Here is a 13,532-nt window from a genome sequence, read left to right as displayed (position 1 = left end):
ATCCTTTCGTTTTGTCTATTGGCTAAGATTCTAATAATCTAAAGATTGAAGTTGCATAAACTGATAGGACAAATATTGAGGGAGTTATCCTGTGCCATTGATTTTTTGGATCAAAACCAGGTTAGTTGGGTATACATGATCCTTCCCTTGTATATTGAATTATACAGCCCCCAATATAGAATTTGGTAGAGATGCATAATGTTTTTTCAAAACTGATACACAACAAAGCTGGCTTATGACTCAGACTGTAGCCCAAGTAGTCATGAAAGGACACTTGTGTGCCCATGAAGTGAGGTCATAGGTTCGAATCAATGAATGTGGTGTCTGTCCTGCTACCTGTGCAACAAAAAAGGCAAATGAAGATTTCCTTTTCTCAAAGATTCGGACACATCTTGCAAGGTTTACTCTAATTGTTCGAAAATAGACCCCTCTTCTTTATTATTAAAATTTTAACCTCTGCTAATTGGGGTTCTTTCATTTTGGTTTCAATTGTAATCTTTAAATTGGCAACCAGTCCACTTGCAGTTTCAAGTACACACACACCCTTCATGTTGGTATCAAATCTGTCCTTCAAAGAAAACCCTCAATCCCTCGTCCAGATTGTACTTCTCTATATATGGCCATAGCTTCTTCCATAACTTGGGCATGAGCTAGCAACTGAGCTCTCTTCTTTCCAGAAGGATGTGTAGAAAGATAATCTCTCAATGCTGATTCGCCTGTGACTTTTCCCAACTTCTCATACACGTTAGGTGCCACTCGAGGGTCGTACCCAGATGAAGCAATCAACAGCAGCCCAATGTAATCTGCTTCCATTTCCATCCTAGCAGAAAATAATGAGAACAAGACCAGAATTGTCAGCACTTAAATGTAGGGATTTTGAGCCAGTTCCATTTCTGGATGACAATTTTTATATAAAGAAAAGCAAATTCACCAAGTTCCCCAGGTCAGGAAAGGTGAACAGCAATACTTCACAAGGGAATTTGGGAGTATACATATTAAGTTCATTAAAAGCATTCATAAATCTGTATTCAAATAATTAAAAGGATTTTAAAATAAAAAAATAATAAAAAAAAAAAAAGCTTAGACCAGATGAACACCCCCATTTTCGAACTCCGAGGGACAAGACAGAGAGAAGGAACCCTTCCAGATACCCTAAAGTAGCATTCTCTATAATCAACCACCTTTAGGAACTTTCAGGCTTAGACAAGGGAGGGAAGAAGAAGCTGAAACCAGCAAACAACCAAGTGAGTGCTAACACAATTGTGCCAGAAAAGAGGATGTAGGACAACTTCGAATACTTAAAATATGACAGCCTTACAAATGGGTTTATTTTTATGTAATCATTTCTTTTTATGACTAGTAGTTTTATGAAGGGTTGTAATCATGTAAATTCAGGGTTTTAAAGAAGAGTGTAGAGTTTGTTTGTAATGAAGAATGAAACTAAGCCTGATTTTCAGATTTTCAGGTTGCTGCCTTTTCTGAAAATTGGTAGTTGGAAAGCCTGGCTGGCAGCCAATTTATAGGATTTGGTGTCAAATCAAATGCCTAAGGGTAGGGAAAGGAAGACATTAGGGTTTACAAGATCTCAGTATTGGAGAGTTTCATGCCTGAATCATGGGCTGTAAACAATATGCCCAGAATAGCACTTAGCTTGTTTGGTGTGAGTTTTGGTTAGAAGGGTTAAGTCTTTATGTAGAGATTTATTGGGCTAGCTAATGAATGATTTTAGGGTTGAAAACAAAATCTTTTAAAATCAGGGCACAAAGTATAAGGTATTGGAAAAATCATATAAATAAAAGGAGGAAAAAAAGAAAAGGAAAAGAAAACCAAGGGCTTACCCTCACAAAGGTTAAGCTAATCTCTCACAAAATACAATCACAAATTCTCCAAAACAAGTCCTATTTGTATATATATTAAAAAAAACACAGGTTTATATAGGTTTGTATCTAATCCTATGACTACTAGTACTACTATGAATATGAATTTCTAAAGCAAAAATTTGACTACTAAAACGATTCTAGACATTCAAAAAATAAAAAAAAAAGTAAAAAATAAAAACTCGTATATAATGACCCATTTAATAACTTGACCTAAAACGAAATTCATGAATCCATATTAGAACCCAAATCCAACAAATTTAAATTATCAAAATACCCTCAACTCTTAAAAACAAAGAAAACATTAATTTAAAAATAAATAAATAAATATACCCACAAGCATACTACTTTAGAATAAATTTAAATAAAGACCCTACAAACTACCATGACCATTTTTCTCTAGACCCAAAAAGTTTCTTGACGATTGTAGGACCCATGGCCTTCTCTTTAAGCTTCCAAAGCCTATCATATTTATTTAGTCATCAACTAGATGTGGCATCAAAGTTTGGTCCAACAATTTGTGACTTTATACCCTATGAGACACTAAAATCCCCAATCCTAATAAATAAAGAGGTTGCTAAAATTGAGTTTCAGCACCTGTGATCTTTGGTAAAATGTGTTCCTTCTCAGACAACTCTAACTCTGGTGCCAAAACATTACCCAACCACCATTTTAAGCAATTATCTTCTTCCTTTGTACAAAAGCCTCTAAAAACACAATTTTTTTGGAATTATTCAAGAAGCTTTACTCTAGGTCCATCTCATCATATGCATGAAGATTATCACCAACTGAACGTTAATTCTATGACTCACAATTTCCAAAACAAGGTATGAAACCGTAAGTTAGTATTTAGCAAATTCTTGAATAATATTCCAATCCCACACCTACATCACTCTAGTCTACCATCAATTTTGCAACACCTTCAATCTGAATATAATCATTCCCAAGTAGTGTCGTTAATGCTCTATTCCACCTCACATAACCTTTTGTGCTCACTCTTCCTAGTTTCATTCTTTTTCTATGCAAATGCACCGTAGGTGTGGAACATCATCTTGCACCAACCTGGGCCTCGCCCCAATTAATTGGAACCCTAGGCTATGAAATAAAGAGATTGATTTGCCTTCACCCACTAGTGGTGGCTCTCCATGCATCAAATGTATCAGAGCAAGAGGTCTCAACTTCCAAATTCTTCTAATGTGGGTGTGCGATGTAGGAGTATCCATGGTTGTTAGAATAGTACAATTCACGATTTAATTCACACAATTCGATATGAATTTCAACAAAAATGATTTGAATCATGTTGTTGAATTGAAAATTGAGTGAACCATACAATTCAATTTACGATTCATTGTGATTCACTGAGATTTAATTCTATTTCTATTTTTGTTCACATAATGGCCCTATTTGGTAGGGGGCGTATTTCAGCTTTTAGCTTAATTTAAGCTATTTTGATGTGTTTAGTTCAGCTTAACAATACAGCTTATAGCTTTTTGTAAGTCAAAAATCAACTTATTCTTTAAGTGGGGGAGGAGAAACTTAATTTATAAGTCAAAAATCAGCTTATGTTCACAGTTATAAGCTATAAACTGTTAAACTATAAGCTATAATCACTTTCCCACAGCTCTACCAAACGAAGCCAATGTATGAAACCAATATTATTTAAAGGCAATAGGCACACCGAGGCACTAAGGTCTCTTGAGGCCTGGGTGCAAGGCAAGGCATAGGCTTTACCAAAGTGAGGCGGACCTTGTATGTAAAAAATATATATAATTTAATATAGGAAAATAATTTAAGAAGAAGAAACGTAGAGAAAAGGAGTGGAGAAGACAACAATGTAGAGAAGAAGAGAAGAGAAAAGAATGAGAGAGAAATGTAAAAAAGAGAAGAAGAAGAAGAAGAAGACAGCAACGTGAAGAAGAATTTTTGGAATTGCTAGACTGGATAACGAAAGCAAGCAACAACCAAGTGTTCTTCGAATATTAGGAATTGGGACCAATCTTTCTTCTATCGTTGATTTGGGGCTAAATGCCCAATGTATTGGCATGTGTACTCAAAGAGTAGGGATCTTTTATAGTTGCACCATATTAAATCAATGGTCAAATTTTAAACAAAATCAATTAAGCAACAATAAAAATAAAATTAAAAAAGCCCTAAAGGCGCGGGCCTCGAGCTTTTATGCGCCTTGGCCCAGTCGCACGCCTTAATCGCAACTTATCAATGTCGCCTGGCCTTGAACACTACAAGGCGCAAACCTTGGGCCTGGATGGGACGTGGGCCTAGGTGCCTTTAATAACACTGCACAAAACATCGTCGTTTTTACCAAATTATGAAGATATATAGAAGAGAATAATTAGTTATATTGACATATGTGATTTTAAATATATATACATATATGTAATTTAGTCATATTAATAATTTAGTTTAGTTTAAACACTGCATATATTTTTATATACATATAAATATATAAAATTATATATTATATTAAATAAAATGAATTTTATGATTCACAATTCATAATTCGATTCGCGATTTGATAACAATGGGAGCATCACCACACACTAATGTGGGTCTTTGCCCGATTGACAGGAACTGTGGGCTATGAAATAAAGGGATAGATATGCCTCCTCCCATGAGCTGTAGCTTTTGGGATCAATGGTGGGTCTCGCTGCATCACTTGTAAATCTAGGGATGTGGATAGGCTTGCCACACTAGGTTGAATTAGGCCAATGGATTTCGAGGCTCAACCAAAGTGCATTTTTATAATCCTAGATCCAAGCACAACCCTATTCTAAATCAGTTTCCTCAACCCCAGCTCAGCCCATTATATGCAACGGGCTTCACAATTCACGGTGAGTTCAGCCAACCCCAAATTCAACCACTTTGCTGTATTTCATATAAATTATTAGTACAGGAACATATATTACTCTCCATGTTACGAACCTAAGACCAAATTGTTGAAATGGAAGTGCTCAACCAACAAACCTGGTGTAACTTTTGGTACCTATGAAATCAGTTTATATATATATAAATTACATACAAAGTACACAAAATACTACTATTTTAAGAGTCACAACTCAAACTAAGCAAGTCTTAGCTCAAGCTCAGCGCAATTTTGACTTCGGGCACAATTTTTTAACCGAGCTTAGCTCAGTCTAAAGAGTGAGCTCAAACCAAAAACATCTAGGCTAAATGCGTAGCCTTTAGGCTTGCCCAACCCAATGGTGTGCTTCATTAAATAAATAAAAAATATATACATCAAAAGTAAGTAAATTCAAAGAAGTGGCTAAACCTATAGATTGTCATAATCTCAAGGTTGGGCCAATTGGAACATTAACTAATTATGGTTTTTAGCCTTAAGTCTCATTTTACCATTATCTAAATTAAGTATTGTGGGTAAATGTGAAATGTGGGTACAGGTAGTCGGTCGCTGACCTTTGGGGAGATGACATGCACTTCAATGACCTGAGATCACCGAAGGTAGAGAGGAGGAGACCAAGGCAAGCTTGGAGAGGGAGAGGTTGGTAGTGATGGACCTTGAACACTTGTGTGTGTGTGTGTGTGTCTAAGTGTGTATGCAACTGTAAGACTCGTGTGAAGCTTGTGTGTTGTGTATCTGTGTTTGCCTACTGCATATATGATATGTTAAATAGGCTCCCAAAGCATTAGAGCCCAAGCAACCTATTGGACAGTGGCTCGTTCTTCTGATACAAGGTCTTTTGTCTTTTGCGGTTTGGTGGCAAGGGTACAATACATGCATCAGGTGGTGTGAGTGTAAGGTCCCTGTTGCCTTTTCTCCAAGCCTAGTCAAGATAGAGTTGGCTTAGTAAGAAGACAACCATTTTGATGATCCCATGACCCTATCCTCTGATGATCCCAAGCAATAATGCCTTGGTCCTGCTCCCAACCCAAGCAACCAAATAGGTGAATGGGCCAAGGGCCTATCTCAATGTTTAGGAGAGCCAAGAGTTTGCTCTTATCAATCCAAGTCTTATATTGTCGCTGGACTTTAAGCGAGCGAGGTATGAAGGACCATGGGCCTGCGGGGACCATTGGCCTACTTGTTGTAGGGCTCTTCATACTTAGGCTTGTGTGCAAGCTCCCGCTTAGGCAAAGCATGTAGCATTGGTTTTGCCTAGTGCCTTGTCAATCTGTCATGCAAGCGGGGCATTGGTGACATGGCGCCTTAAGGGCTCGCCATGTATTGGCCATGTGATGTGTCTACATGGTGCCTTGTCAGGCTGCCACGCAGGCGGGACATTGATGATATGGCATTGTAGGCCTTGTCACGTATCGGGCATGATACAAATACTCACAATAATGCCCCCTGTACAGATACTCTTAGAAGTGTCTATATATGCTCATGTCAAAAAATATCAACTCCAACAAATAACACGTCCAGATGGAATCCAAAAATTTAACTTTGGATACAAGGGAGATTTTCAATTGCTCATCAGGAATTTACATTTCTAATTTTCATCCGGCATGAGATGGCCGAACGAAGATATGGGCTTGTTGGGTGGTAACGTCGTTTTGCGAGATCTCAACTTCACAGGAGATCTCAGCATCATTCCATAGGCACCATATCCCTCCTATCGTTCTTTCCAAGCCGTTTTGATGTAAGACTTATGGCTTTAGCGTTAGGGTAACCCATGATTTAGCTCATGAAGTCGACTTGACTTCCTCTTTTTTTGGTCTGTGATGATGACGGGGTTGAAGTAGGCCCTAAACTAGTTGTCTGCCCAATTGTCAAATCAGGGAGACTTGCTTCCGTGAAGGTTTTGAATCGCGCAGTCTACAACCGGTTGATGCACAAGATGTGGTGGAAATTACCTTGGTGTTTGAGTTGCTCCCATGCATTGATGGCGTTGCATCTTTTGTGTTGAAGCCATAGTCTTGGATCAATTTTGTGTTGAAATCTTGAATCTACCCCATTGATGTCTTAGCTCCTCTGCTCTGCCAAAGCCTTAACACCTTTTTTTCTATATTCTGATGCAGAATATTTGTAATATTTTGTACTGTAAAATCTCTCCAATATATATGAATAAAATTTCTCTAATATGTATGAATTTTCCGGTGTATCGTACCCACATAAAAAATTGAATGGAATTGATCATAAAGAAGTTTGTAATTTTCAACATTCAAATTGAATTGAGCATGGAAAATTTTAATATTCCGCAAAAGTTCAATCTTGAATTTTGAATTATGTATCTTCTGGGTAAAGAGATAGTTTCTCCGATATAAATGTTCTGTACATACCTCGTACGTCAATCACATCGAATTGTTGGAGCAGTTTGAAGTAATGTGACTAAACTTCTGATTCCCGTTTTTGTACATGCTGCTTTCTCAAAAGTTTGAATTAGCTGGAGAATCCCAACGTAATGTTGTATCTTCTGGGTTCTCATGTGTTTCGCTTCTTTGTTTGTTGGTTAACGAGCTTCCTCCTCTTGGGCTTGGAGAAAAGATATTTGGAGCCTGTATATGCTTCCTTGCCTTGTTTTGGAACACTATGTTTGGAGAAATAGAGTTTTTGGTGAGAGAAACAGAGCTCCTTGTTCTTGTTTTATTCAATACTTTGTGCTTTGGAGCTTGTTCTAGCTTTATTTCTCATTGTTGTGCTCTGCGTCGTTCTTCGACACTTGTGTTTCAGCCATCACTATGCTTGATTCGTTTCATTTATTCTACTGATGTGGTGGTTGGGTTTGCTTTATCTAACATCGTTTATTTATTCGAATCGAATTAGTGGGTTGATGTTGGTGTTGTGAGCTGCGAAGAGAAAAGGGATTCGGGTGATGAAAAAGGTAGAGAAGGGTTAGGTTTCAAGTTGACCCATAAGTTGGTTGGGTCGGGTCAATGCTAAAGACTCTTTGGTGATTTTAGGGCTTGTTGACCCATCGCAAACAAGCTTCCTAAATTAGCAAAGCAAGCGAAGGCAACGGAGGTGATTCTACGAGGCAGATTGCAATCGAGGGGCTGATCCATTGGTTTCGGGTTGACCCATAGGTTTGTTAGGTTAGATCACTGCTATTCTCTGATTGTGAGTGATTTGGGTGGGCAATCAAAAGAGTGAAACAAAAGCGATAAAGAGAAAATTAAAGGCAAAGCAAGGGTTTGAGCAAGCACCGAAGCAAGCGAAGGCGAAAGGGGGAGGCATTGTTCCTCGTCGTGGTGTAGCTCAACAGCCACTAGCAAGCTTTTACGGCATCTCTAAGTCAAAAAAAGGTAAATCCAAGAAGTGTCCTTTTAAGGCAAAGAAGGACTCGGAAGCACCACCAAGTGTGCCTTTAGTGGATTATTGGTGTAGGGCGTCTTTCTTTGGTGCACCGAACTTATTTTGGGCAAGGGCAAACTTATTTGATGACGATGACAGGAGCTCATCTGAAGTTCTTCTTGGAGGGGTTTAGCTAGAGGAAAGGATTGAGGCTTTTATTCCTCCTAAGTCTATTATGCCTCTTCTTGTGGAGTGAGGCACTTACCCTTATTCTTTTGCTACTTTTGAGGACTATACGAGGATTAAGGATGATTTTGTCATCTAGACTGCAACTAATTTTTGTCATCCCTCGTATTGCGAGGTGCTGGCTAGAGCTAAGATTGCCACCGCGATTTCTCAGTGTATACGAATTAGGCAGAAATTGTCTAAGCTAGAGTTTGCACTTTTTGGATGGAGCTCCAGTTCTCACACTTTGTTGCCCATTGGGGGGAGATTACCCCTACTCAATAGGATGTAACTGTTTTGACAAGGTTGGAGCAACTTAGGCCAGCGAACTCCAGTACTAGAAGTTTGTCTCTTAGCCAGATGGTCATAGTTGCTAAGTTGGAGAATGTTGTGGGACCGGTAGGAAAGATACTAAGTCGCTATCAAAAGAAAGTGTTGATTGACCCTCTGTCGCAGACACGGCAGAAAAACACTTTTGGGGATGGTACGTTATTGGTTTCAAGATCTTAGCCACCAAGTCAAGGGAAATGCAGAGGATGGATTCATTGGTCCTGGTATCAAAGGAGATAAGTGGGGAGAGTGTTAAGCATTTGGCCGCTTTTATTGCATATTGGTTGTCGGGGTATATGCAATAAAAGCGGCCAAATGCTCAACACTCCCCCACTTATCTCCTTTGATACCAAGACCCTTGACTTGATGGCTAAAAATCTCGAAACTAATAACGTAGGCATCCCCCAAAAAATGTTTTTCTGTCGTGTCTGCGACTAAGGATCAATCAACACTTTCTTCTGATAGCGACTTAGTATCTTCCTTACCAGTCCCACAACATTCTCCAACTTAGCAATTATGGCCATCTAGTTAAGAGACAAACTTCCAACACAAGGGTTCGCCGACCTAAGATGCTCTAACCCTGTCAAAACAGGTACATCCTCCAGAGTAGGGACAATCTTCCCCCACCTGAGCAACAAAATTGTAAGAACTGGAGCTCCATCGAGAAAGCACAAACTCTAGCCAGGATGGTTCCCACCTAATCCGTATATACTGAGAAATTGCGGGTAGCAATCTTAGCTCCAGCAAGCACCTCGCAATATGAGGGATGATGAAAAATAGCTGCGCTCCACATGTCAAAATCATTCTTAGCCCCCGTATAGTTCCCAAAAGCAAGAAAAGAATAAGGGCAAGTGCCTTGCTCCACATGAAGACGCGTAATAGACTCGAGGAATAAAAGCCTAAGTCCCTTCCTCTAGCTCAACCCCTCCAAAAGAAACTTCAAATGTGCTCCCACCATCGTTGTCAAATAAGTCTACCCTTGCCCAAAATAAGTCCGGTGCACCAAAGAACAGTGCCCTACACCAATAATTCGCTGAAGGCACGTATGGTGGTGCTTCTGCGTCCTTTGCCTTGAAAGGTCACTTGTTTGATTTACCCTTTTTTGACTTAGAAATGCCAGAAAAGCCAACTAGTGGCTGTTGCACTGCACCACAGCGAGGAACAACGCCTTCCCCTTTTGCCTTAACCATATTATAAAGCCTCACCTGCATAAACCCAAGAACCATAAATCAAAAGTTACATTTATCATGTAAATCTCTACCACTATGGAAGCTTGATCATGGCAGAGACTTACCTATTCGGCATTCAGATCATGCACTACAAAGAAGAAGAAAAATGCAAAAAGGCAGAATTTCAACCCAATTGCAAGGGTAATGCTCACCTACAGCAAATGACACACTAAAGGCCAAGGTACAACTTGCAATCTTGCTAAAATACAAGCCCACTTACATGAGTAAGAAAATGTACCAAACTTTGAAGACGAGAAGAAGAAGCACACAAAGCATGGGTTTGGAGCATACACCCGTTGTGAAGACAAGTTCATCTCTTTATTATTAAAAAAAAAAAAAAGCTCACCACAAAAGTTTACAGCCTGATGTGATCAAATTGAAATAATACTCGCAGCAATCTTATTGCCCAATTGAAAAAGTCAGCTCGCAGCTAATGTGCCCAGCTCGCAACACCTCATTGCGCTCTAGAAGGGTCCTTTGGCTTGCAATTTCTGCCCAAGCTCGCTGCCCACACCAATCCACAATCTTGACTCCAAGAAAACAATGAACTCAAAAGAAAAAGGTACTGAAACTCACCTTGGACCAAGTGCTTGCAGCAACTCCTAGCTCACTACCCACCGCAGCTCACAAGCCCTCTGTAGTTCGCAAAATCCTTGGAGTGTTGGGCAAAAACATTTTTCTTCTTTGGCCAAGTTCAAGTCCAACCCACAAAAGCAAAGGGCTTGCAAACCTAAATGAGTGAGCCCACAAAAGCAAAGGGCTCGCAAGCCTAAATGAGTTAGCTCACAGCCACTTGTAGCATGCACACTTACAATATCTGGCTCACAACAGTTTGTAGCTCACAATATCTGGCTTGCAGCAATTTATAGCTCGCAAACACCTGACTCGCAGCAATTTTCAGCTCGCACAACTTCAAGGTGTTAACAATTTGTAGCTTGCAATCACCTAGCTCATAGGTCAAAGGCATTTTAGTAATTCTAGAATTTCAAGACATAGGCTAAGATGTAGCCCATAGGTCATATTATGAATCAAGTTATGTTATTAGACCTTAATATGTTTTTCTTTGTTTTAGATTAGACATTAAAAGTCTCAGTTTCAAAACTAGGAGACGGCCAAGTCTACAAAATTTAAGAATTCTACAAATTTACATCAAGCAAGAATGATTCTAATTCAATTGAGATAAATGTTCAAAAAAATTCATAACTTCCGACGTTATCGTGGGATTGTGTGAAACAATTCTAACCCCAAATCAGGTGCTATGCCAATGGGATCTAGATGTGATGCCCAAAAGCCAATTAAATTTGGACTCATTAATTGTAGTTGAGTGCTCCACATACTCATCCCGTATCACCCAATTACAATCCTAAATATAACTATTTACTGCATCATCTAATTACCATTTGCAGAACTACATTAAAGAGAACTCAAATAAGGCTCTTTAACCTCTTTTAGGTGCTGAAGTAATGCCAAAAACTTCTCCTGTAGTTGACTCCCCAGGCCAAGAGTAGAAATCTTAAAATACTAAATACAGTAGTTATTATCTCTTTAAAGAAATCATTTCAAATATGCATAAAACTACACAATTTTTTGCAGAAGTCAAACTCTAAACTTTTGAATGGTACATGGACCCTAGGATGCAGTGACAAAAGCTACTACCTACAAAAGGAACAGGAAAACTACACTTTAAACAAGAAAAAACAAAAGATAACATCGCGTCGATACATGATAAGTGCATCATGTAGCTACTTGCAATATGAACACCACAGTTTTGCCCTAAGATAACAATCTCAACTAGAATCGGCTAGCACTAATGTTGAGCAAACAATATACTATCAAAACAAACAAACTTGAATAAGAATGACATAAGTAAAATAATAAAATAAATAAATAAAGGGTAAAATTTACCTCCGTGAGAAAGGAAGCCTTAGGAATAAATTTGACATTGTGTTGACAAGATCAGGCATAACAAACTGGTAAAGAATCAATTGCAATATGGCAAACCATAGATTTTTTGTAATTCCTTCAGCCGCATGACGGGCCACAGCATGCCCAACCTATTAACAATGAATGGCAAAAGACTTACACCACAGTATATAACATAATTAGAAAACAGCTAAATATAGAATGCACCAATCCTATAGAGAATATATACCTCATGCCCAATAATGGTTGCAATCTCCGCATCCATTCTAAAATGCTCGAGCAACCCGGTGAATACAACAATCTTCCCGCCCGGCAAACAGAAAGCATTCACAACTGGTTCATTCACCACCAACACCTCCCAATTCAATCCCTCCAAATGCCCAGTAGCGGACTGAGACCCGCGTTCTTGACCTTTCTTTCGGCTGTCCTGAACCCACTTATCATCAAGAATCTCATCTTCTTTTGGCCATTTCTCTTCAGCACTCTCACTCAAAGCCATCAAAGTCTCATGCCCACTATTCTCATGCGTCCCAGCATTCTCGGAAGCATACCCAAGATCACTCCACACGTGATCCTGCCTCAACCCCCTCTGCAAAGCCTCTATGATGTCTTTTGAAATCAATCGGACCCGAACGCTTTCCGGGTGGATTGCCGGCAATATTTTCCCCTTGAATGCAGCCTTCATTTGCTCAAATTGCGTCTCTCCGATCTGCCTCTCGAGATTTTTCGACAAAAGCACGAAATGCTTTCGCTTTGTGTATGGTATAGTCTCTAAATTCCCAAAGTAGACAGTAATAAACATTCCTGAACCTACCAACACTACAAAGAACACAGTCCTAGGGTTCTGGAACCATCTTCGAGGCCCTCGAGGACGAAAATGCTGAACATGGTATCTATCGACGTAGTAATATCTTCTAGCACAGCCAATAAAGGGATTGTACTGATTCTGTTTGAGACCAAATTGAAAACCCAAATTTCTAGAAATAGAAGAAGAAAGAGCGAACCTAGAAACCCTAGATTTAATCAAAATGGGTATCGGGGAACCGTACTGGTTGATTGTTGGAGTGGGGTTTTGAACTGGGTTTCTGGGTAGAATCTTGGATGCGAAGCTACGAATCGCATCGAATCCAAACTTTGAGCGCCTATACCATCCCATGATCTTGGGGAAAATCTTTAATCAACGGTTGTAAAATTTAAAACAGACAATCATTCGAAAATTGATGTAGGACGACAGTGTGGCAATTGAATCAGAGCATCAGAGTATAAAAGAGGGGGAAAAGAGAGAAGTGTGGAGTGTTAGGATATGGATACCGCTTTCAATGGAGGAGAGGCTGCATATTCTGTAGACGTGTGTGGAAGTCGTAAAGTCTGAACCCAACACAGAGACAGACAGGTGGAGGCTACGACCTGCATGAAACAATCCCAGTTTTTTAGATTTTCAAAACAAAAAAAAAAAATACTTTGTTTCAATTTTTTTGAATTTAAATTTTTTCAAATTAAATTTTTAATATTTCGTATTTTTTTTTAGATTTATTATATTTTTTATTTTTAAACTATCGTTAATTTATCTATTTAGTTTTTAAATTATTGATTGAACTTATTAAGTTCTTAAATTATATGAATTAAATATATTTAATTTTTAAACTATCGATTGAATCTATTAAATTATTAAAATATTTAATTCAAACCTATTTAATACTTGAAAGAATTAAAAATTAAAATATATACCCATAACTATTA

General features: G+C 38.6%; 1 protein-coding gene across 4 annotated transcripts; it reads right to left on the bottom strand.

The window, feature by feature from the left end:
* Positions 1 to 410: 410 nt before the first annotated feature.
* Positions 411 to 13,221, bottom strand: LOC114315276 (mitochondrial metalloendopeptidase OMA1). Of its 4 annotated transcripts, none has more exons than XR_014336713.1 (4): positions 12,022 to 13,215; positions 11,775 to 11,923; positions 7,134 to 9,845; positions 676 to 820 (listed from the first exon to the last, which is right to left on the bottom strand). XR_014336713.1 is itself a non-coding variant. In XM_082880622.1 (4 exons), the coding sequence occupies exons 1-3, from the start codon at positions 12,946 to 12,948 to the stop codon at positions 10,494 to 10,496; spliced, it is 1,182 nt and encodes a 393-aa protein (XP_082736748.1). In that variant the 5' UTR covers positions 12,949 to 13,215; the 3' UTR covers positions 10,134 to 10,373; positions 10,446 to 10,493. The 4 variants fall into 4 exon arrangements, 3 of the variants coding, with proteins under 3 accessions (XP_028117671.2, XP_082736748.1, XP_028117672.2); XM_082880622.1 differs by lacking the exons at positions 676 to 820; positions 7,134 to 9,845 and adding exons at positions 10,134 to 10,373; positions 10,446 to 10,599; XM_028261870.2 differs by lacking the exon at positions 7,134 to 9,845 and having other exon boundaries at positions 411 to 820; positions 12,022 to 13,221.
* Between the last annotated feature and the right edge of the window lie 311 nt (positions 13,222 to 13,532).

Source organism: Camellia sinensis, chromosome 1 (genome assembly GCF_055761805.1).
Source record: "Camellia sinensis isolate YWXY chromosome 1, ASM5576180v1, whole genome shotgun sequence".
NCBI lineage: Eukaryota > Viridiplantae > Streptophyta > Magnoliopsida > Ericales > Theaceae > Camellia > Camellia sinensis.
This window is presented reverse-complemented; position numbering and strand designations above follow the sequence as displayed.